Source organism: Diabrotica undecimpunctata, chromosome 9 (genome assembly GCF_040954645.1).
Source record: "Diabrotica undecimpunctata isolate CICGRU chromosome 9, icDiaUnde3, whole genome shotgun sequence".
In the NCBI taxonomy this organism is placed as follows: domain Eukaryota; kingdom Metazoa; phylum Arthropoda; class Insecta; order Coleoptera; family Chrysomelidae; genus Diabrotica; species Diabrotica undecimpunctata.
This window is the reverse complement of record NC_092811.1, coordinates 84,459,994-84,485,406: the sequence shown is the minus strand read 5'-3', so window position 1 is coordinate 84,485,406 and position 25,413 is coordinate 84,459,994. Positions and strand designations below refer to the sequence as shown.

At 35.7% G+C, this 25,413-nt stretch overlaps 1 protein-coding gene across 4 annotated transcripts in view; it reads right to left on the bottom strand.

Moving 5' to 3' along the window:
* Positions 1–25,413, bottom strand: part of LOC140450208 (choline transporter-like protein 1) — a 258,955-nt gene that overhangs the window by 71,318 nt on the left and 162,224 nt on the right. For all 4 annotated transcript variants that reach the window (XM_072543690.1, XM_072543689.1, XM_072543688.1 and 1 more), the window contains 2 exons: positions 21,828–21,967; positions 14,872–14,964 (listed from right to left, as the gene is read on the bottom strand). In XM_072543690.1, the coding sequence (XP_072399791.1) occupies positions 14,872–14,964; positions 21,828–21,967 (233 nt within the window). The remainder of the gene's footprint in view (positions 1–14,871; positions 14,965–21,827; positions 21,968–25,413) is intronic.

Here is a 25,413-nt window from a genome sequence, read left to right as displayed (position 1 = left end):
ACCTGTAACCACATAAAATGCAGGTGGTAAAACCTGCATTTTATGTGGTAAGATTTGTCAATCTATCGTTAATTTATTCGATAGATTGAAAAATTTCTTTATCTTTAATAGGGTTCCTACACTGTCAATCGCTTTTAATACCACTAAGCACTCGATGCAATAATAATGATTCAAAAATTATATCACGCTTCCTTGGGGTCGAACTAAAGATTAATATGAAGAAGACGCAAATAATGACTAATCTGGTGCTAAATCGAAATATTGCTGTTGATGGAAGGGATATTGTGGAGACTACATCGTATAAGTACCTAGGACATGAAATTCGGTTGGGCAGAGATAACCAGACATGTGAGTTCCCACGTCGCATATTATTAGCCTGGGCAGCGTTTGGTAAATTAAACTATGTATTTAAATCGGATCTAAACATATGCCTCAAAAGAAAAATCTTTGACCAATGTGTGTTACCTGTAGGTACTCACTTATGGAGCGGAAACATTAACACTCACAAAAAAGGTAGTCAAGATTCGAGTGATTAGATGGCTATGGAGCGCCGAATGTTGGGTGTCTCTCTGAGAGACCGAATCCCAAACTAAGAAATACGTCGTAGAACAAAAACAACAGACGTCATCGAAAAAATCGCGTCGTTAACTGGAATTGGGCAGGACACGTTGCCAGATTATCGGACAACCGATGGACAAAACGTATTTTAGAGAGGAGACCAAGGCAAGAAGCAATACGAAGCAGAGAACGCCCACCAACTAGATGGACTGACGACCTGAAGCGTGTTAGCAATAACTGGATGCAAGCCGCACAAGACAGAGACAGATGGAAAGAGCTGAGAGAGACCTATGTCCAGCAATGGACGCATACAGGTTGATGCTGACGCACTCGAGGGCAATACACTTTCTTCTAACATCTGGTACCTACCTATTTTGAGATTCCGACCGAAACACACCGGTTTCGTCGCTTGGTTTAATGGAGTTCCCTAAGAGACAACAACCTGTTATTGTGAGTGCCATAAATAATATTTTGTTATTTTTGTGTGGTTAATTTTTCTGATTTTTACGGAAGTTTTTTAAAAGAACATAAATTTTTATAACTAGAATCATTAATGAGAGTACGATTATTGAATGTATTACGTTATGTGAGTTAGTTAAACAAAGCCACGTAATTTCTTTATGATTTTTAAGTATGTTGTTACTAGGTATAATTGTAATTTAATTCTAGTATAAACGAAACAAAGGACTTTTTTATTCGATTCAGGTTGTAGTCAAATATTCATTTGCCATTTTGTTAAATGAAATTTAAAGTTTTAATTAAATTAACTTGCTAATTAAGCTTTATTTCAATTTATTTAAAGACTGCAATATGTTTTAGTTATAAAATTAAAAACGACATACATGTTAACTAATTGCTGAAATTAGCATGTATTTGTGATTTTCGTTAAAACTTATTGAAGAACGTATGCTATGAAGCATTTCAAGAGAATGCAAGTTGCACATTTTTTATGCCATGACTGTTTTTTTTTGTTATATATAATTGTCAAATAAGTAACCATTTTGTTTAAGCGTGGTGTAGGCGGCTAATGGTGCGCGTCAATATTTCTAATCTCCTATGTAATAAAATTGCAAAACCTATATTATCCCGCCTGAGAAAATAAGCGGTAGTTTTTTTCTTGATAGAAATATAGTTTAAAAAATACATATACACGTTATTTATTTACCATTTTAGACACTGGTATAGGTAGTTTTGAAAGATTATTTTTTTCATACAATTTTGTGTTGTGGGGAAGTGCAAAGTCGTCTAATGGTGGGCGTTGTGCACCATTAGCCGACAAGGTATATAAAGGCATTTTGTTATGTTTTGTGCTAATCAGTATTCAATGAAATTGTATCTGTATTTGTACAAAAAGTATCAATCAAACGATCCTGATATTCTGCAACAAAATACGTGTAAACGTGCATATAACATGTTTTATTTAGAAAAGCCATTATTTTCCAGGTTGCAAAAAATATCAACGAAAAACCACAAAGACATCCTGGGATGTTGAAAGTATGAGCACTGCTCTACACTCCGTAAAAAATGGTGGTAAAATACGCACAGATGGGAGAAGGTTCAATATTCCAAAATCTTCTATTCGAAAATGTAAGAAATGTGTTAACGATTGACAGTAACATCGTAAATCTTCATGTTGGGAAGCGTTGCATCTTTTTCCTCGATCAAGAAAAGCAATTAATAGAGCACATTTTAAAGATGGCGAAATTATTTAATCTTTTGTCCAGAAACCAGCTGAGAAGACTTTATTTGCGAAAACTAGATATTAAACATAATTTTAAAGCTCAGACACAAATGGCAGGCAAAGACTGGTATTATGGCTGTATTATTAATTTAATAATTGTGACTGGCTTTATTTTAAGCCAGTCACAATTATTTGCTGCTTCAACGCATCAGGCACCTGTTACATTCCACCATTGTGTATCTTTTCAAGGATTAGAATGGTAGATGAATTAACAAAAAATGGTTCACCCAAATAAATTTATTCTTGTTCTAAAAGTGACTGGAGTAACAAAGATCTTTTTTTCAGAATGACATCAGTATTTCAAAAATACCGTAAAACCCTCGAAATACGATCCAGCCATTTTGATTTTGAATAACCACTCCGGTCACATTTAATGTGACTGGAGTGATTATTCAAAACTCTTTCTATATTTATATTGTGGAGACCATGGGATGTCCCATTTAACAACACCTCCTCACACTTGACACAATCTCCAATCATTGGATATAACTTTTTTGGTCCTCTCAAAATAGCATTCAATAGGCATTGTGGCTATCACTTGGCAGCAAAGAGGATAACTCAGTATCATTAAGCCGAGACATTTAATGAAGGATTTCAGGCAGCTGGCATCTGACCTTTCCAACAAGATAAATTCACGGATGATGACTTTTTAGCCGCAATTTATCATTTACATGCTGTAGTTTATGATGATCCGCTTCCGTCCACCTTTTCCAGCGACAACAAAACTCAAGTCTCTAATAAAAAAAATAATGATGCTGTAGTTCCAAGTAGATCTAGCAGCAGCATTTTTGAATATATAAGTCCGCTTCCGACACCACTCCAAACACAAAAAACTTGCTGGAAAAAAAGAAAAATCTCAGATGTTAACAGAAAGGCCTAACAGAGAAAAACCTTAAGAAAAAAGAACAGAAAGGCAATCTGGTTTAAACAAGCGTCAAAACGGACGAAAACCACGAAATTGAATAAAGGTAGAAAGGGAAGATTTTTGAACACAGCAGCTCCGAAGATGTTTAAGAAAGTGAACTGTGCGATGATGATGAGTTGAACGATCTCGTGTCTCGTCTCGATTATGTGGTGATGGTAGCAAAAAGGACGAGGTATGGTACAAGTGTTCGATATCTTATTGATGCGCTCATGGCATGTGTACAGGAGAGGATAGTCCAGAAGGATATATTTGTGACTTCTGCGATGCTTATACTTTTTTTAATATATCCCTAACTTGGTTTCTTATCTTTTTTCCGTATATTGGTTTGTACCTTTAATACTTATGTTCGATGAACTATGTATTCGAAGGTCATTTTTTAATTCCATTATTGCGCACAGTTATCCGACATATGCGCACCATTAGCCGTATAGGTAGGTTAATTATGCGCGTTACACTAATTGGAAATTTCGCCTCTCACTGTTCCACTGTTCAACCATTCATTGAATGCGGCCCCTACCAATATACCTAGCCCTTGAAGTATATCTAGAAAAAAGTTGAAAACTGAAATGTTTTAAGTTTTTGCAATATCCTGAATTATTCTTGGGTGCTCACCAATAGCCGACCCTTCCCTACATAGTTTATTCATTCATCATTATACACGACTTTTGTTAAAAACCGTGCGTACCATATTTTGACATGATCTTTCTAACAGGTTTTTTTGCAAAATTACAGTTTGTTATATTACATGATTTGTAACTATTAAAATAAAGTAATTTAACAAAAAATAATACACCCCAGTTTCTGTGAAATTTATAAAATATCAGGCCAGTTTGATTGTATAATATTTTGTGACTATATGAGACACACACAGCTGTGGGTAAAACTTACTGTGTACCATTTCTGGTACACACAGGACACAGGAGTCAACCGAAATTTCTCAGGTCGAACTATTTTATCCACATCCCAGTTACACTATATTTTTTTCTAAAAATAATTGCGTCTATATTCATTAAGTAACATTTGTGTACTATTGATATGCGATGCGGTAAACATACATTGATATGCTGCTTTTAATATTAGCCTATTGGGCTATTTTTACTTCTGGGAAATCACTGAACACTGCATTTTAACCTACATGCAATCTTTGCCTCAAAATTATGTTGTAGTCATAACAATAAAATTTATTTTGTTGGGATTATTTGCCCATTAGTTAATATATATTTCGTAATTTGTGACCTAATTGTGTTTGAAAAATATGTTTTTCCAGGAAGTTTTTTTTCAGGTAAATGGATTTCAAGGTAATTTCCTTGTTCGTTCTAGTGTGTTAATTTTTTATATGATAGGTCTTAAAAATTCTAGTGCACTATCTCTTTATAAATTAATAAATTGTTTAAACAATGTTTTTTCAATTTTTTTTGTTTAAAATTAACAAAAAAATTAAAAAATTACGTCACTATAGTATTTTTCGCACTTTCCGAATCTGTTTTTACTTTTAACATAAAGTGTAACACCAAGCTGCTATTTCGTTTAAACTTAAAAAAAAAGCTCGAAGCTCTTCTAATATAGTTATCTCTCTCCGTCAACACAGGCTGTCCTTGTTGTCGATATCTAGCTACCAGGTATATACCTCTTTCGGTAGGGTGATAAATAATGTTAAACGAAAACTAGAATTTAGTGCATATTAAATGGTCAAAGTGTATTCAGATTCAAACTATTGACAAACCAGAGTGTTCATAGTTTTTACAATGGTAGTTCACGAAGACGTTTATGTGCCCCACGAAAAAGTCGACGACATTTGGCGAAATTGTATGTAGACCAGTGGTAAGTACCTACCTATTATTTAATTTAATTTTTGTTTGAATAGAAATATTTTCTGTTGATTTGTGGCATTTTCTTTTTAAATTTCTTTAATTGTTTTTATAATAATATCATTGTTTAACTATTTGCTTATATAATAATAATATCATTGTTTCACTATTTGCTTATATAATAATAATGTATTATGTAGAAACAGCGTAAAATTTCATCCAATCAGCCAGTCCATTTTTTTTTATTTCAATCAGAATTCTTCTCTTTTCTTCGTTACATGAGCTCAGTGTAATGCCCAAATATTTTGCAGTAAATAGAAGAGAAGCTCATGGACAATTTTTATAATACAGCCATGGAATTAATGTTAGCTGCTGGAAAAGAAGAGGAAAGTCTGGCACGAGAATGCCAGACTTCGAAAAAACAGACAGAACTAAAACTGGATAAGCAATATTGAATTTATTTGATTGGAATTGGGTTGATTTACAGAATATGGAATTGCGAACGAACCCAACTTTCTTGCAGCTAGTCCTGATGGTTTTATAGTCGACTCAGGCATAGTCAAAATTAAATGTCCATATAAAGCAAGAGAACTTACGCCTAAAGAAGCCAGTGACAAAAAAAAATTAAATTTTGCCAACTAACGGACGGCCAATTGCATTTAAAAAGAACTGATTCCTATTACTATCAAATGTAAAGACTGTTATTTATATCAAATAGAGAATACTGTTAGTTTGCGGTATGGACTTCAAAACGTATTTTATTCGAAAAGATTGAAAAAGATATAGAACTATGTGAAAATGTGCTACCAAAATTGCAAGATTTTTATTAAAATGTTTATTTGAAATACCTTCTAAAGAACCATCACACATAATTCTATACAATATTTATATAGATTGATTTTATCGATTTTAATAATTTGTATATTTTTTTATAATTTTCCATTTTCGGTAAACTTTAATCTACGTTAAAATTCAGACAGTTAATTTTTCTGTAGACTGAGAAGACCGCAAACTAAGTTTATGGTTTTATTGCGTAGCCCCATTGTGTCACTTCAAGGGGTGTCCCGGTTGTATAATCGACTCGAGTACAAAAACAATTGTTACATTCTTATCTCGAACAGCTTTCACCTACACAAGATACGGAGTAATTACTCTGGAAAGCAACCAGGCAAATAGAACGTACTCAATCCTCCAATCCGCACTGAATATGGCGCATAGGCAAAAAGCAATAAAGAGACAGCCCAAAATTTTTGATGAATATGAAACGTTTTCCAACCATTTCCTGCAGATGAACGTATTAATATAGATAATGAAATCCAAGTTTATATAGAATCTCCCTATCTAACTTGAAACTCCGCTAAAAAAATTACATTAAACGAAGTCAATGAAGTGACACTAGATTAAACCCCAAAAAGTCCACACCGTATGACCTCATTACCATAAGAATCTTAAATCAGTTATCAAGAAATGCCCTACTGTATCTTACACAACTGTATAACGCCGTATTAAGAAGAGGATATTTTCCTCTAAGTTGAAAACTAGTCCAGATAATATTTAATGGCACAAATCGGAAAATCCTTGGAGGAAATAAAGTCCTACATACATATTAGCCTGCTCCCCATTATGTTTAAAATATTGGGAAAACTGTTGTTACCCAAAATAGAGCCAATTTTAATTGACAAACAAATAATGCCTCATCGCCAGTTTGGCTTTAGTCCACGCTACAAGCAAATACGCCAATCATTGGAAAACAGAAAATATTGCTTCTGATTCTTCTTAGATATCTCCCAGACATTTGACAAAGTCTGGCATAATTAATGGCCTTTTATAGAAAATCAAAAATCCCTTCCCAACAATTACTTCCAAATCTTAAGGTCTTTCCTTCAAGACCGCCATTACCTTGTAAAAAATCACGATGAGTATACCAGACTTGTTCCATTGGTGCAAAATGCACACTTGACTTTTATGAATAGACTATGCGTCCATATATGGTCACAAGTTATGGCTGAGTTCTAACACATGTGTGCATTAGACGGTCATACTTTCCATTGACATATGTGTGTAGTTCAAATTCTTTAGGCTGTAACTAAAACCTGGCCACATTGTTCAGCTATCCAATTGTAGATGACGCCACAATGTACAAAATTTAGTATGACTTATTTGGAAGTTAAGTTGTTGTATGTCAGTCACGATAAGTCAGTGTCAGTTACGGTAGTTACACAGATAGGAGTCTATTTTATGGGAGAGATTTAATTTCGATTCGAGCCTCTGCATATGTCGCTCTGATGATACCTAATGAGGTTGAAATACGTATAAGCGGATGGCAGATGCTGTTCACTCACAAGTTAGTCCATCAATTTGTAATCTCACATTAATCTTATGAGATACGCGGCAGAAATAAGCCTTGACACAGAGAGGACAAAAAGGATGTGAGAAACAGCAGAACACTTAGAAAAATTGATGGTAAGACACTATGGGACAGAGCTAGAAATACAGATATACGACGTAGATGCAAGGTGAAGAACATCAAGAACTGGGTAAGAAATAGAAGAGTAGAATGTAACGATTATATAAGCCGAATGACAACAAATAGAGTAGTAAAGACGGCAAGAGACGGTTCCCAATAGGAAGACGATCAGTAGGAAGACCACGAAAATGATGGAACGACAACTTACTGGAGGCACACTGAAAAACAGATAGTCATGTTTATATAAAAAGAGGAAGAAGAAGAAGAAGATATTAATCTTAATTTCCTGAATTTGTATAGTTTCACCGTGTATAATTGTCCTTCATCGGACGAAGATAATGTTACAAACAGTAGCTTCGATTAATTCTACAGAAGAAAGAATAAATGGACATTTAAATAGGTTCCGAGAAGCACTGATAAAAGAAACCAAGGAAATGTCTAAAGACCTAAGTGATGTCTTATATAGAGCTGACACATACTTAATATGCAAGAGAATATACGAACACATACGAAAAAATATTTAACCTTCATTACAATCATGGACACTTCATAGATATTATAAAATCCAGACAAATAGAGTCAATTATGTTGAATACTACAAAGTTTCTTCCACAAGGAGTAAATATAAGAAGGCAGCCAATAATAGATACAGTTGTACAAAATGAAGAAGAAGATATCGTCATTGTTGGCTATTTCCTAATAATTGACAACACTAGATAGAACCTACTGAGAGTCACAGCTCTTCCGTTGTCGGTGACAAATGGCGTTGTTCGTTGGTCCCAAAGAATCTACCTCACGGTAGGTTATAATAATTTATATTATTTTGAAGAGACGTATGAAGATAAAGAAAGGTGTATAGAATTAAACAAAGGAGAATTGTCATGTTCACCTATGGCAATCATTAATATGGATACCCAGCCGAACTATATCTTAAATGAATTATGTGATAGAACTTCCAACACCACCTGCAATATAGTAGAGTACATGATAAAGGAAGCCAGTTGGTTGAAAATGAGCACACCGAACCTCTGGCTAGTCATTTCATCATACGCTATAAATTTAGCTATAATGTGCGATGGTTCTCGATCTGAACATATAATAAATCAAACGAATTTTATAAATTTGTCACCAAAATGCGTTTCTCAGACCCAGAACATAATATTACTCACATCCAGTAATGGATTGGAAACAGCAATTGGAAGTTACTTAAAGACTCCCGCCAGCTTCATTGAAGAGCTTATGCAGAGGCCAATAATAAAACAGATCAACAGTCCCAGACATAATATAGACAATCGGGGAGGTGAGTTGCCAAATATAGTACTTGAGGCAGAGCAGTTGGACCAAGTTGATTGTCATAATGTGGAAGGTAGTCAAATATCTTCAGAATGCCAAGAGAGCCAAAAAACAAAGGTATCAAGCCTACATCCAACCTCATCCAGCGTCTCGAAGACATACGATATCATAACCAAATTTACGTAGAACTTTCGGGACAGTCCCACCTCGATCAGTTTCACTTAATGAACATTGAAATTAAATCTAAGGCCGTCTTTCTGTTATCACTAAATTTATCAAAAGCAGTTGTTAGATACCTGTATCAAAGAGTGTCACGAAAAAGGCTTTTTATTTGCTAACTTCTCTGGTCTATATGGTACAGAGATGCAGAGATGTCGGCCATCCAGTTTATATTGTGTTATATTACTTTAGCAGGTAGGTATTGATGATAAAGATATACGAATCATTAAAAATCTTTACTGGCATCAACGTGCAAACGACAGGATTGGCCAGGATAATTCTGAAGAGCTTCAAAAACATTCAGCCTATACCTGTGACGAAAGGATTGGGATTTATTTACCGAATAGAGATAACAAATCAAAATTCTACAACCAATTTTCTATAGTAAGTTAATATGAACGACATGAATGATTGAAAAAATAAAAAAATATATTCGTTGTTATTGTTTAGCAAAAAGTGTAAAGAACATAGCATAAATTTATCTAAAAGCTATAAAATTTCATACATTTTTATGAATATTATATGATGTGAAACATAAACCAACTTCAAATTACGTTTTAAATAGTGGTTAAATATTACGTAAAGCTAAAAGTATTTCCGAATGTGCTGAACATATTATGTTACTTACATTCTTTTTGTAGATATTATTTCTACACTGTTTGAATCAATATTTATTAAATGTACGATAACAGCAGCGTGGCGAGAGGGGCAAATTATTTTGCTATTAAAAACGTGAATGTAACCATTGAGAACGCCGGATATATCAGGACAGTAGAGGAGTCAGAGTAGACAGATTGTACTTTGCATGAGTATAGATAATTTGGTTTTAAAAATTTCTGTCCGGAGGGATTTATATAGGTATTTTCGGTTGAAGCTTCTATTTTATTTCAGGTAAGAAGAGATATAGTTATTTGGAATTAGAAAAAATGACAGACGGACAATTCAGTGAATTTTTTGAACCAATTCCATCTGATCAAGAGTCTGTCATCTCAGATGCAGATGACGACAACTCTGATTATGAGAATGAGCTTACAGAGTCTTCTGAGCATGTCAATATAAATACACTTATAAATCCTGTAGCCAACGACGACAAAAATTCTGACAATAATCTAGGTACGTCGACAAACCATAAGGACTGCTTCCATGATGACAGCAGTGACGACGAACCATTGCCAAACTACAGCAGTGCTTCCTGGAGTAAGAATATTCAAATTGAACCACTTGTTGACGAAACGTGCTTGTAAGGTGTGGGTTAGAGCTGATGAATCTGGATATATATCACAATTTGAGATATATACCGGTATATAAGTATAAAAGTTGGTAATGTCGCAGAGAAAAATCTGGGACAGCGTGTTGTCATTGATATGTCTAGATGCCTTACTGGAAGTTACTCAAAAATTTATTTTGATAATTATTTTACCACCTTACCACTTATAAACGAATTGAAGAAAGCCAACATATATGCCTGTGGTACTGTGCGTAAGGATAGAAAAGGATTACCTAATGACTTCACCTCTGATAATAAAATGGTGAGAGGGGGATTCGATTGGAGAAGCAACCAGGAAAATATTGTTTCGTTGAAGTGGAAAGACAGAAAAGGTATATACTTCCTTAGTAATTTTCATAATCCTGCAGATAATTCTATCGTAAATCGTAAGCTGAAGGATGGGTCTGTTGCAGAAATATGTTGTCCGCAATTAGTGAAGGACTATAATGCTCACATGGGATATGTAGACAAAGCAGACATGCTAAAGTCATGTTATGAAATACACCGAAAAACCAAAAAGTGGTATATGCGTATATTTTGGCATTTTCTAGATGTGGCACTAGTAAATTCATATATTATTTTTTGTAAAAGAGGAGAAGGATCTGTACTTACATTAAAAGATTTTAGATTAGCTGTGTCACGGTGACTAATTGGAATCGAAACAGTTAAAAAGAGAGGCAGAAAAAGTTTGGAACCTCTCGCTAGTAAATTTAAGAAATACAAAAAAGGAGCCGCATAGAAGTAGGTGGCAATGCTCTATATGTAATGTAGGAATTTGGCGAAATGACAAAAAAAAATTGTTTTGCGTTGTACCACAAACAGTGAACCGGTGTCCCAGTAGTTTCGTGATCAAACCCCCAAGTTTTTTTAACTTTCTGTACAAATACAAAAAAAACCTTTGGTCATGTTTATACTGTACCTGTAAACAAGTTTGTATCAAAAGTTATTAAAAAAAGTTTGAACTTTTATTTTGGGACTCAAAGGGTTAAAGAGAAAGTATTTTCAAGAAAGTCGTCTGTTGAACGTTTTTATCTATACTTTGTTTCAAGTTCAGAAAATAAAATTGTGCTTATGGAGATCAAAGTTGCCAAAACTCTCAGGCACGTGTTGCTATTACATTGTCGATATATAATTCATTCCAATCAGAGCCGTATTCAGCACTGTGTAGTTGTAGTTAATTAATTTCACTAATAAAAGGATATGTATATATCATCGAATACAAAATAATCCACTATAAATACTTGTTTTTTTAATTGAGAGATATATGTATGTAATTATTATAGGTCTAATAAAAATAGTTAAATTTTACTATTGTTTAACAAGGATGAATCACCACTAACGGAACGGAAGATTACAGCGAAAGAGTAAAAAAATTTAAAAAAATTTAAATTATTAGTTTGTAAGTAGATAAAAGTTACATTTTAAAATTATTTTGAAATATACAGGGTGCCCCAATAAATTTCGGCGTATCAAAGTTATATTTTATATTCTTATTCTTCTTCCTCTTTATAAGCAATTGGCGGATTGATACCTCTATGGAAGGTTGTCACTCCATCTTTTGCGCGGTAGGCCGATACTTGGTCTACCGATTAATGATTTATATGTTGCTATTTTGACCATACGTGTCTCCCTCATTCTGCTTATGTGGTTATTCCATTCGTTTTTCTATTATATGTTATATTATATGAAATTTTTCTCACTATTACCTAATATTCACTTCTGCCTATTCACTATTATTTACAGACTTTTCGGATTTGGCACTTTCTGTCCGCCGATTTGCACACAATCACATAATTTACTCAGTGCATGTTAACATCATCCTCATCTTCTCTATCATCGCTATCACTTTCATTACTGTCACTGTCAACTGTCACATTTATTACTACAGGATCAATATCGTCCTTAGACTAGGAAAGAGAGGGGACGCGTAATCGTATGGAATTGACTGAAGCCAAACCGGTACCAGAAAGGTTGCCAGCTCATATTTTATTTCTTCAGTAGATTGAGATTAATGGATATATATATCAATAAATAGATTTTTTTCAAAATTTATAACACTGACATAATGATCATTTTTTGAACATGATTTTATCATTACATATTTTTTAGTGGATCGATATAGTGTTTTAGTAAATCAGTAAATTGAAGTTGAAATCGGTAGATCTACTAAAAAATCAGTAGACCTGGTAACCCTGCGAGAGGTAGTAATGAGCAACGTACAGGCACCAAAACATATCGGTCACATCGAAATGGGCTTCACTTTTCGAAGGTTTATTAAAAATGAGTGTTACCTGTCCTCTTTCTTTCCTTGTCTAATATATCGTCCATCAACCCGTCAATAACATAAAAATTTTTGCTCTTCCTTGATAGGGAGTTTACAATAGTTTTTCCAGTTTTTCACTGTTACTTCACCAAATGCATTTCTTATTAATTGTTCCATAGCGGCGGTCTTAAACTCTGTGTTGTGTGAGGCAATATGTCTTTTTACTTGACTCCATACTATTCAATTTGATTTAACTCACAATGGTATGGAGGTAGTCTCAGAATGGCAACATTTTTTTCTTTGCACATCTCGTCGATTTTATATTTTTTATGTATTTTTCTTTGTATGTGTTTACGACTTCCATGAGCTCTGATTTTAAATATTCTTCTTCAAAAAAGATATCTTTCTCCAGCAACCATGTCTTAATTTGATCTTTATTGAAGGCTTGTGTCGGAATCACTTCTTCTCTCCTCGAATGGTACGAAGCGTTATCCATCACCACAACAGTTTTCTCTGAAAGATTAGGAAGCAGCTTTTCCTTAAACCATTGTTCAAATATAGGACCATTCATCTCATCTTGATAGTCCGCTGAGTTTTTTAGCTAAAAACCAAAAAAGCAGCACCTTCTACAAAGCGCAATTCGCTACCCGCATGCACTATAACAAATCGGGGACCTCGTTGTGCCGGCTATTCTAGGCATGTGGACAACCCCTTAATAAACGCATCCCTGGTTGAAGTCACTGAGAGGTCCTTCCATTCTTTGGAAATACTATGTCCAACATTCACCAAGTTTCGTCCAAATAAACGACGGTGTATCCTTGAGAACGAATTTTTTTTTATCTCACGCAAATGCTGATGTCTCTATTTTAGAATATCGGGAAGTTCAATGCTTGACCTGCTTGACTTTACTCCTCGTTTGCAAAAAACAAAGTTCATTTCATGGAGTACTCTCCACATTGTTGTGCGTCCAAATAAACGACGGTGTATCCTTGAGAACGAATTTTTTTTTATCTCACGCAAATGCTGATGTCTCTATTTTAGAATATCGGGAAGTTCAATGCTTGACCATGCTTGACTTTACTCCTCGTTTGCAAAAAACAAAGTTCATTTCATGGAGTACTCTCCACATTGTTGTGCGTGACATGTTTGCTAAATCTTTGTCTTTTTTATCCAGTGCAAAAACTTTGTTCAATGTCGGCGGTAAATTTTTAAAGAATAAACTGCACGTATGAACTACTGCACCGTAAGTGAACTTTCTGCTGTTCACTCTACTTTTGGTACGTTTTCTTGTTTTTTATTTATGGGCCTTAGTCCTCGTTCCGCAGCTTCTTTGTGTATTTTAGAAATAGTACTAAAACTAATGTCCAAGATATTCCCTTGGCTTAATGTTTAAATTTCCATTTTTAATTAATTTTTAACGCAAAGTCAGAATAACTACTAAAGTACCAGAAAGCCTTACTATCATTATGTAGTCAGAGAAGGACATAAACTCGCTGACATACGCACACCGTATTATTTTAAGTTAAGTGATAGCTGGACAACCGGGCTACACAAAGCGGTCCGTTTAATTGCTAAATAAACAAATAAACTGTCGTTACTATAATTAAAATAAAATTATCTTTTGTTTTATTTAATTAAAATTTACTATTTATTTAATAAAAATCATTTTCCCTACTTTTCATCTTTTGTTTCGAATGGGCACTTTTGGCCAATTACGATAAAAAAACATTCATTTTAATTCACGTCTGCGGTAACGAAAATACAAATAATACAACCCTGAATCGTGCTTGTGTTCGTCGTGGCATCGCCGCGCTTCTATCGTCCATAAGAAATACATGGCACTATCTCCGCAATGTTATTTTCTTAACGTGGAACGCTTATTAGAATGCTTAGTTTTTTCACAATATTAAAATTAATGAAAAAAGTCCCTTTTTTTGCTTAAATGTCATGACGCAGTAAAAGTTTCGATAACCACGAGATAATACGGCTTTTCTATTAACTTCCCACAGATATTTCAGATAAAAAATAGCGCCCAATAATTTTTTAATTTTTTAAGTGATTTTTCGGCTTTGTTTCACGGGATATTAAACTATAAACAACTTATAAATTTAATTTAATTTAAATATTTATTTCTCTTAATAAAAATATCAAAAAAATAGTGTTCATTGTTGATGTAGATAAGTGACTTAATTGATTGTTGTATTATTGTTTACTTATTATTTAGCTATATCCCGAACGTATGCCTCGCAGTTTACATTAATAAAAGTCTGGGCGTTTCCATTTATTTATACACTGCACTTGAGAAATTAGTCAATGTTTTATATACTTACTATCCTGATTCACATGTTTGAACACATTTTCTATTAGTTAACAATAAGGAGTCCCATCCTAAATGTCTATCACTGGTTTCATACTGTAAATACCTGAAACGAAGTAAACTTTGTTAAAAAAATGTTGAACAATTGTACATTATTTCTTATCTATTTTTTATCAATAGTCTTACAACCAAATGCCACAGAATTCCGTCTCTTCCCTGAAAACACGATCAAAAGAAAAAGATGCATATCCCTATGCTTTATAATGCATTCACAGGTTCACTATCGAGGTGAAGTGTGCTAAAACAGTATATTAACTAAAAAGAACTCACTATCTACAAATCTACTATTTTTAATTCTAATACAAGTTCCGTGTAAACATTTAAATCACATGAAGAGTCCATATTGTAGGTAGCCCATATAACGGTCGCATCTCGAGACGAGGACGTATGTTCGGGAACCTTTTGGACGGGTGGGAGATCGAGACGTCAAATAAAACCGAGAATAGAGGTGGAGTATTCCAGATTATTCTAGTACATAATAACTTGTATATATAAGCTGCGCTGTTATTAATTGGGAGGTAGTTGACAAGATATTATCGTGCTGTAAACATAAATAAATACATTTATATAAATTAGAACCGCTCGTTTTATTGAAACACGCTACAGTTGGTGTGACGGTGTGAAATATTTGAAGTAATTTAAAAATAAATTCAGCAGTGACTTTTGAACTTTTGAAAAGTTATGTTCGTCGGGAACATCCGCGTAGTTCATCCACGTAGTTCGGTAATGATCTTTGTAAGAAAGAACATTTACAAAAAATTTGTGTGTGCCTGACCAAAGATGAGGCTTACAGTATTTTCAGTAAAACAGTTGCGTGAGCAACTAGAAGAATGCAATGAAGACTGCATCGGGTCCAAGAATATCCTCCAGAAGATCGACTGAAGAATGTTCTCAACAAGAATGGAGATGACCCAGAGACATTCCAGTTTCAATCAGCAGAAAGAAAAAGCAGTTTTAACGAAAATAATTGATGGAAAATTCGAAAATATTTTTCAAAGATTCGATGAAACGTTTCAAATTGTTAAAGAAGCAGCTAGACAAAAGAAGAGAAATTTGAAAATGTTCCTAGAAGATTCGACGAATATAGTCAGAACAATGAGAAATTTCAAGAAGTTTCTAGAACATTCGATAAAGTAGAAGAGAAGATCAAACAGAGACCATGATAACCAATACAAAAGTGCTACCACCAGTTAATGCAGTAGTAGTAAAAGAAGAATCACCTAGAGACGAAACGACACATCATATAGGATTCAAATTGTCACCATTTGATGGAAAGTCTTCTTAGACAATTTGAAGCTATTGCGACAGCCAATCATTGGATCTTCTTCTTCATGTGCCTTGTCCGTTCCGAACGTTGGCAATCAACATGGCTATTCTGATTTTGTTTACGGCAGATCTGAATAGTTCAGCAGATGACAATCCGAACCATTGCCGCAAGTTTGGGAGCCACGAGTGTCTTCTCCTCCCTGGACCCCTTCTGCTGTCTATTTTCCCTTGAACGATCAGCTGTAGATCATCAATCATCAATCATTGGATAGAACAAGAAAAGGCTATTTCCTTGACTGCTGCTTTACGAGGTGATGTTGCGGATATCCTAAGATCGATTCCTAAGGGTCAAGAAAAATGTTACCAGACCTTGTTCACTCGACTAGACAAACGTTACGGAGATGCCCATCTACAACAAGTCTACAAGGCGCAACTAAGAAGTAGAATACAACGAGCAAGTGAAAATTTGTAAGAGTTTGAAGCAGATGTTGCTCGCATAATGCGGTTGTAGGTATTTTTGAAGAAATTGCTGTAGATACCTTCGTCAATGGGTTGAGAAACAGAGAACTACAGAAAGCTTTACGACTAGCAATACCGAACGTTTTAGATAAAGCGGTCGCCATTGCCTTGGAACACGAAACAACTAGTCAAGCTTCACGAAGCTATCGAGTACGAAACTCTGAAGAGAGCGACGAACACAACGATGAACGTCTGGATGAAATTATACGGAAAGTAGTTCGTAACACAATGCCGAAGAGACGCGAACCCAGATGTTGGAATGATGGCGACATAGGTCACATTAGCCGTAAATTGCAAGAAAATAATACAACAGTCAGAAAGCTAGAACAGATCGAACACTGGGCTGGAAAAAATGATTGAAATGCGGCCTGTTTTTGAGTATGGCCCCTATTGAAAACGACGGCCATGCAGTGCAAATTGTAATCACTGTCTTAAATTAGAAGAACGAGTTTGCCCCTTAAGACGAACTACTGTCATTAATGATCAATGGCAGCCTCAACAGCTACAAGACGTCCAAGCAGATGATCCATATATAAATACAAAGAGTATTGGATTGGGTGCGTCGAAGTGAAAGACCTTCTTGGCAAGACATTAGTGCATTTAGTCCAGAAGTCAAGTCTTACTGGATCCAATGGAATTGCCTAGTGTTAAAAGATGATCTTCTGCATAGAACCTTTGAGAACGATGATGGTACAGAATTTAAGCTTCAGTTGATTGTACCTAAAAGTAAAGTGTCAGAAGTATTGCGTCAGTTGCATGCGGTGCATCAAGTGGAAACTTTGGTATTACGAAGACTCTGCAAAAGGTTCGAGAACGGTTCTATTGGCTGAACTGTAAAGATGATGTAAGAAGATGGTGCCGGAAATGTGAACTGTGTGCAACCAGTAATGGTCCAGTTGGTTAAAAGAGGGCACACATGACATAGTACAATGTTCATTTCCAGAGACGAATGATGGAAATAAATATATCCTGGTAGCCATGGATTATTTTACTAAATGGACTGAGGCCTATGCGATACCAAATCAAGAAGCTGCTACCGTTGCAGAGGTATTTGTTAAAGAATTCTTTAGCCGATTTGGTGTTCTCTTGGAGATCCACTCCGACCAAGGGCGAAACTTTGAGTCAAACCTCTTCCAAAACGTTTGTAAATTGATTAGCGTTAATAAGACCAAAATGACACCTCTGCATCCTCAATCAGATGGAATGGTCGATAGGATGAACCGAACGAAGGGTAAACACTTGTCCAAAGTTGCATCAGAACATCAAAGAGATTGGGATCAGCACATTCATTTATTCCTAATAGCCTACCGCTCGGCCATGAATGAAAGTCGTGAAGTTAGTTTGCTCTGCGACTTAGAGTTTATCCGCAAACCTTCCGAACAACATGTTACAATCGAAGAATATGTCGACCGCCTGAAGTTAAGAATGAACAACATTCATGAACTTGCCCGACAACACATCCAGTTAGCCAGTGACACCGTCTTGCACCTTATGCTGGCTCAAATGAAACAGAAGAAGCACGAACCCTTCAATACGAGATCAAAGATGACCGGCGACCAAGCTTTCATGAATTTATGTCAAATTACGCTGAGAGAAAGAATGCTAGATTCGGCGTGACCATAGAAGTTTAGCAGAATATTTTTAGTGTTACGCATAACGTCTCTCTAGCCCACTGTGTTGTCAAAGATCTTGAGATGACTAAAGGAATCTCGTCCGTATTCTATAAGAAGTTCGGTCGTTTGCCATTCGATATATGGCGTGCTCTAACTAATTTGAAGAAAATCGTGTGCAATTATGAAATGAAGAATTTGGCCTTACGCAAGATAGGCCATGCACTAGAAAATCTGGATTGGAAGATTGTCAGAAGCAAGCTTGAAGTGATCTTTCGAGAAACCGGCGTACGAATTACTGTGTGTTGCATTAATCTGCGAATGCAATTGCAGTACAATAATGTTGACAATCGGATGGGTGCACCCACGTCCCGATTTTGCAGTATGGATTTTACTTTCAAATCAGAAACATGTCAGATAACTATATACTTGCCGCGAAAAAATACAGGAAACGTAGGTGGTGGTGCAAAGATTGGTTTCTGAAAAAACATACAGACTGTCACGTACATTTATTAGAAGAATTGCGATTATATCCAGATAATTTTAATTCCCTTTTGTAACATTTTCGAAAATTATTAATTTTCTTTTTTACCAACTCTTCATTAGTATCCGCTTTCACTTCTTGAAATTTAGGAACAAAAATCTTCACAGCTTTTTTTTAGCGGTTTTATCATGATATGATGTTGATTTTATTTTCCACAGACACTTTCTTTATAAATGTCAAAAAATCTTTTAAAAACTTCTAACTATAAGCCGTTTTTGAAATTTACCAGCAAATGATTTTTTTGCAGTCGTACCATGTTGTTGTCACAATATACACGATCAAATTTACGATCAAACCAACTCTGTCATACTGCTGCAGACTGACTTGTTAGTCGACCGTCAAATCGCGCCGATTTGGTCGAATGGTGCAAATACACGACCAAATTATGTTCAATTTGATCATGTAGGAACGTAGGATCGAGCGGCGTTGGAACGTGAGTTTGTATGCTTAAGTAATAATCCGATCCACATTCACCGAGTGAATGAAGAACTTGCCATTCATTCACAAAGGAAGGGTCAGGTGCAGGAATTTTCGTTAGTGGTAAAAATTTAAACATTTATATTCCACTGTAATACAGGCAGCTTTTATGAAAAACTTTGACACTAACGACCACCTCCACTGCATAAAAACGGATTATAGAAAAATCCATCGAATACCATTGGTCCTGGCTTTCGTAGACTTTCGCAAAGCATTCGATACGATAGAAATTTAAAGCGTAATGAGAGCGTTGGAGGAAAGTGGGATCGATTATGGGTACTCCAAACCGATCGCGAATATATACAATAACGCAACCATAACTGTAAGACTACAAAAAGATACAAATTGTATAAAAATCAAAAGAAATCAGACAAGGAGACACGTTATCTCTTAAACTCTTTCGGCAGTTCTGGAACATGCTTTAAAAAAATTGCCTCGAGAAGTCAAAGGAATCAATGTCGATGGCAAAATGCTCTCGCACCTACGATTTACGAACGACATTGTTCTGATGACAGACAACATAAAAGAAATTGGAACTATGCTTAGTGAGTTAAATGCAGTCTATAATGAAGTGGGTTTGAACATGAATTTTGGCACAATACATGACAAATTTGGTACCGAGCGAAAATCTAAAAGTCGACTGCAACAAAATAGGATCAGTTCATAAATATAAATACTTATGTTATCAAATCCAAATTGTCAGGGGCAACTAAACTGCTGGACTGCTAAGAAGAATCACATTAGCATTAGCCGCATATGGACCTCTATCAGAAATCTTTAAGAGCAGCATGCCAAATTATTTGAAAAAGAAGAAATTCGACCAATATGTGCTGCCAGTCATGACTTACGGCACCAAAACACTTTTCTTAACTCAAGCTACAGCAACCAAACTCAGAGTAGCCCAAAGAAGAATGGAACGCTCGCTACTTGGACTGACTCTCAGAAACAGAGTCAAAGAAACACAAATAAAAAGAAGGACAGAAGTCACAGATGTCATAGATCATAGAGCGCATAGCATGATATATATCATAGAGCGCATAGCATGGCTAAAGTGGAACAGGGGAGGGCATGTGGCCAGAATGAATGACTGGCGGTGGACCCAAAAATTACAGTGTAGAGCAGATAGAATAAGCAGAAGTAGACCATCTACACGAGGACAGACGACGTCGAAAAAAAAAAAAACGATGGGAATTGGCTGCAAGAAGCTCAAGACCGACATAACTGGAAGAAATTAGGGGAGGCTTATGTTCAACTTTGGAAGCAGAAGACTGGATGACGTTGATCATAATAGTAGAATATACCTCTGTATTTCAGACAGGGATTTTTGCAATCTTGTAGTGTGCAAAAGAAAATAACGAGGGCTTTCGAACTAAACCGGATCAATATATACACAGTTAGCCAAACAGCCATGAGCGATGTCATAACCACTAAACTGGACTCTAGGTTAGTGTGGGAATGCTGAGAGCAACTAGACAGACTGGCGGAACATTACAGCGTCAAAGTTGTATACGACAATGAAAGAGTTGATGCATTTGCCAGAAGAATATCAACTACGAAATACTTCGGTTCAGAGCTAATCATGGGCGTGTCAAAAAGTCGTCCACGACAGGAAAGTACAGTGGAAAACAGGCAGAAATCAGCTCAATAGTCAACAGGATTCCTTACAGAAGCGTCTGTAGTAGAGAATCTGAAACAGTTAGACTGCGAGGTATTAGATCGCAGGCGGCAAACACTTTTTGGAGAATTTCAAGTAACTCCAATAAAATATGGTACCCATCCACTAGACCTGTACAAGTTCGTACAGGGTTCTAGAATCCTGGAGTGAATATAATCAAGGAATAAGAGATGTACCATGTGCAAACTAGTTGTACGATCGGTTTACAACAAGCTTCCTTCCATGAAAAAAGGTCCATAAAACTGGAACCTCTGGGCTGTGGCTGTGGGAATAAACCCAGACATGAAACTTTGTTCCTCAACAAGAATACCAAATAATAAAAAAAATGGATTACTACCATAGATTAATAGAGATATCTACTTACACCCCCACACCGGCAAGCCAGGCTGTCGTAAGTATTGCTAAACATTCAGCAAACAACACTGAAATCAAAAAACAATCCGTATCTACAGATGATGGTCTGCCAGAACTTTTGGACCCCTTTTGGTCGAAAGTTTTTTGTCAGCTCGTTAACCAATTCACGTACAAACTTTGCTCATTTGCCGAAAAAAAAATCGTTTATTACCAAGCGTCAATCCAAATGTTGATACAAGCGATGTTATAAATATAAAATTCATAGAATTGGAGTAAATTTTTGCTAAATGAAGAAATTGTTGCTACCTTAACAGAGATGGGATACATAAATTGGAAAATCACTGGAAAAATTGTATAGAACTTAATGTACTGACTAATAGTCGTTTTTGTGAATCATGACATGATTTTTCATTTCCGGCCAACGAACTTTTAACTAATCTTGTATATTTTGTTGCAATACTTACGGTTTGTTCGTGTTATCTTCTCCAGTACAATCCCACTTGTCGTACTTCTTATTTTTCTGTCCACAGACATTACCACATTGGTCGTAGCCCTTATAACGGCCAAAATCAGAGTATACCATAGTATATATAAGGAACGGAAACTGCAATGAAACAAAATAGTATAAGTAATAATAAACATAAGTAATAAATAATAAATCACGAAAGTAGAAATCCGAAGATTTCTATTGACGAAACCAAAATCCAAATTTTTGCTTAACCCATTTATGCCCAGAACTATTTTTTCTTTTACATATAGTTTATTTTGATATAGCGTTCGAATGATTCAAATTATATGGAAAAAATATTTAAAAAATTATGACGTCATTAATAGTAGACATATATACATGGGTCGTTATCGACCACTTGGGCAAATGCGGCATGTAAAAATATGTTTTTGTATGTAACATTTATACAATGAATCCAAAAGTAAACAAAATAACAAATAAATTATTTGTGATATTCCTTGAAACATTTGTCATGCAGAGGTATATTGCAGCGTTGACATGCTGTAACTGTCTTATTTGTACACAGTTGACAACGACGTTTCGGTTGTCCATATATTATAAGGTGCTGTCCACTGGATTTTAGACTTTCTGGTATAATAGAGGAAGGTGATTGTCGAGGAAAACGTGGTATGTGACCATATTTTTGTAACAATGATAACACCACCATTCTTCGAAAATATAAGTTATCATGTTTGTAACCATATTGTCGAGCAACAAAATGGGTACATATCATGTATTTCCTCTAAATGGTATGTACCCATACCTCAGGTCCAATACGATATGTCCGTCTAATAAATCAATACCTCCCATGAATGTACTGTATTTTTTAATAACTTTAGGTTGGGTGATTTCAACTTTTGTTTTAGCTGCTTTGATATCCATCAAAGGTCTTAGTTTCCCCATTTTGTCGTTTCTAGGTAGATAGTTATTGTCCGCTACATGAATGTACCTGAAAATTTCTTCAAAACGATTTCGACGAATAGACTTTGCAACTAGATTATTATGCGTACCTTCTATCGTTTCCCAAAACATTCTTCTTCGTAAGACAGGTACATATCCACTCACGTAAAGAATGCCTAGAAATGTGTATATTTCATTTGTCCCCAGTTCAAGCCTAGGATTATTTTGATGTGCATACATCATGAGGTAAATAAGTTGTAGCAAAATCTGATTTTTCAGTTTTATCTTTTATTTCAAAGTTACGGATGGTTTTGCTCAAATTTCTCTTTACTTTTTTTTGACCACCTTTTTCTTTTTTGTCCTTTATCATCAGCTTTCGCTTCTTCTATAATCTCTTCCCCTTCAGATTCACTTTGAATAGGCTCTGCAATATCTACTTCGGCTGTTGCCTGCAACTGACGTTTATGGGGGTGGTCAAAATGTTCGAAACATACCTCAGTCCTAGAAGGTGGACAGAACCGTCTTCCAGCCTTGGTTATGCAGGACTCCTCCAGCGAGGCCACGACGATATCCGAGGCCGCCCGCTAGGGTTATTCGGACACCATCGTCGTCAATGCCAAAGACTTACCTGCTAAAAAAAACACCCTCCTCAGCGGTGAATTACCCGATCTCTTATTCACGCCCAATTCTCAGGCATTCTAGGACTTTCTCGCTACGACTGAATTCTTCTCTACCTCTATTCCTCCCTGTTCATGTTCAATCTCGCCCCTTCTTATTCAGCCTTATCTTCTTGCTTGCTCCTGGGCACCCGTCTCTCTTCGGGTAGCCTTTCTTCTTGTTCCTTTCTCTCCAATATTCTTCTCACATATCTCTGAACTGCTCGCCACCGATCTGACGACCTAAGAATCTCCTCCACCAGTTCCGTGATTGATTGCACCCTACTTCCATCTATCGTATACCAATAGAGTGTGTGAGACAGCGTCCGATATTTCACAATACAGGCATTCGTCCTTTTCTGCCTTTCCAAACCTGTAAAGGTATGCCCTGAAGCAACCATGTCCTGTGAGCATCTGCGTAAGGAAGTAATTCAAACGGTGCCCGCAATCCATCCATCTTCTCATATTAGGAATCAACGACTTCGTGCTATGTCTTCACTTCTTCTCTCGTATATTCTTCTTCTTTCCTTCACTAGCACGTACATCGGAATACACCGGGTGATAACTCCCAACGCCTCAACAGAGACTGTTCTTTATGCACACGCCACCCTCAATAGTCTCTGAGCTGCTTTCTGTACGCCAAAAAAATATTCATAATAATCTATAAATAAAAACTTACCAATAATGTTGTTCAGCTTTCAAAAATGAACAAAAGTTCAAAAGCTTATCGATTCACAAGTTACTCTCACAAATGTTTAGTCTATACTAATCAATAAAGACACTACTTATAACGCCGGCTCCACACATACTGACCAACGTTGGCCCCAACAACGTTCGTCCAATGTGTGTACCGACAAAACTGTGTTAGAGCCAATGTTGACGCCAATGTTTTTATGACTTGCTCCAACGTTGGGAGTTTTCCGTGGAGTGTCGGTTTTTGCGTACACATCAAAGGGATTCGCGCTAATATTGGTGTTGCCGTTGATGCCTCAACTCAATGTGTGGGTGTTCCTCACCGAACGTGGGAACACAGTTGACCCAACGTTGGTGCCAACGTTGGATCCCATGTGTGAAGCCGACCTAAAGAGTAAAACAAACAAAGATATCCAGTCACACATTTAAACTCGCCGTGAAGGACCTTTAAGTGCCATGGGTCGTTCGACCATCTGGGTATAAATGGGTTAATCTGTGCCTTCTAAGAATTGCAAGACAAAACAGGCGTTGCTAAAGATGTAAAGAGAGAAATGGAGAATTTAAAATTGCATTCTACAACATATTTCCTCAACTAAGCAAAAATCCTTGGCGAATTGGTTTCTTGTACTCATAATTCCCCATTTCTCTCTTTACATCTTTAGCAACGTCTGTTTTGCCTTGCAATTCTTAGAAGGCACAGATTAAAGCAGAAATCTGAATTTTGGTTTCGTCAATAGAAATCTTCGGATTTCTACTTTCGTGATTTATTATGAGATGTCTCTATAGCGTCCATACTGAAGCCATTTTATTGTTGCTTCTTTTTCGACATGAAAGATTGTTTTCGCGTTCGGGGCTTCTGTAAACGGTCGCTCTGAAGAGTCCTTTTAGGATGAAATACGTATAAGCTAGTATACAGAGGCGCTATACGTGAAATCAAATCTTAACTGTCGTTCTTTTAGTAAATAATAATTACTATTGATTTAAAATTACTGATAAATTAATTTACGATATACGGCTCCTTCATTTGCTTAATGGGTTTTACCATTTCCAAGTTTACTATAATTTTGTATGCCATTAGCACAAACATTTTTGTGATTAGTGATAAGTTTTTTTATACTTATCATACTTATTATAAGGTCAGTGGAACATCTATTCCAATGATACTCTTTTTATAAACGATATTGTTCGAAGTATAATAAACAAGGCAAGAAAAGCCCGGTTTCATTCGGAAAAATATTGTAATGAGATTATTTTGCATAATTACTTTGTTCAACATTTTTAAGCCACTTTTTG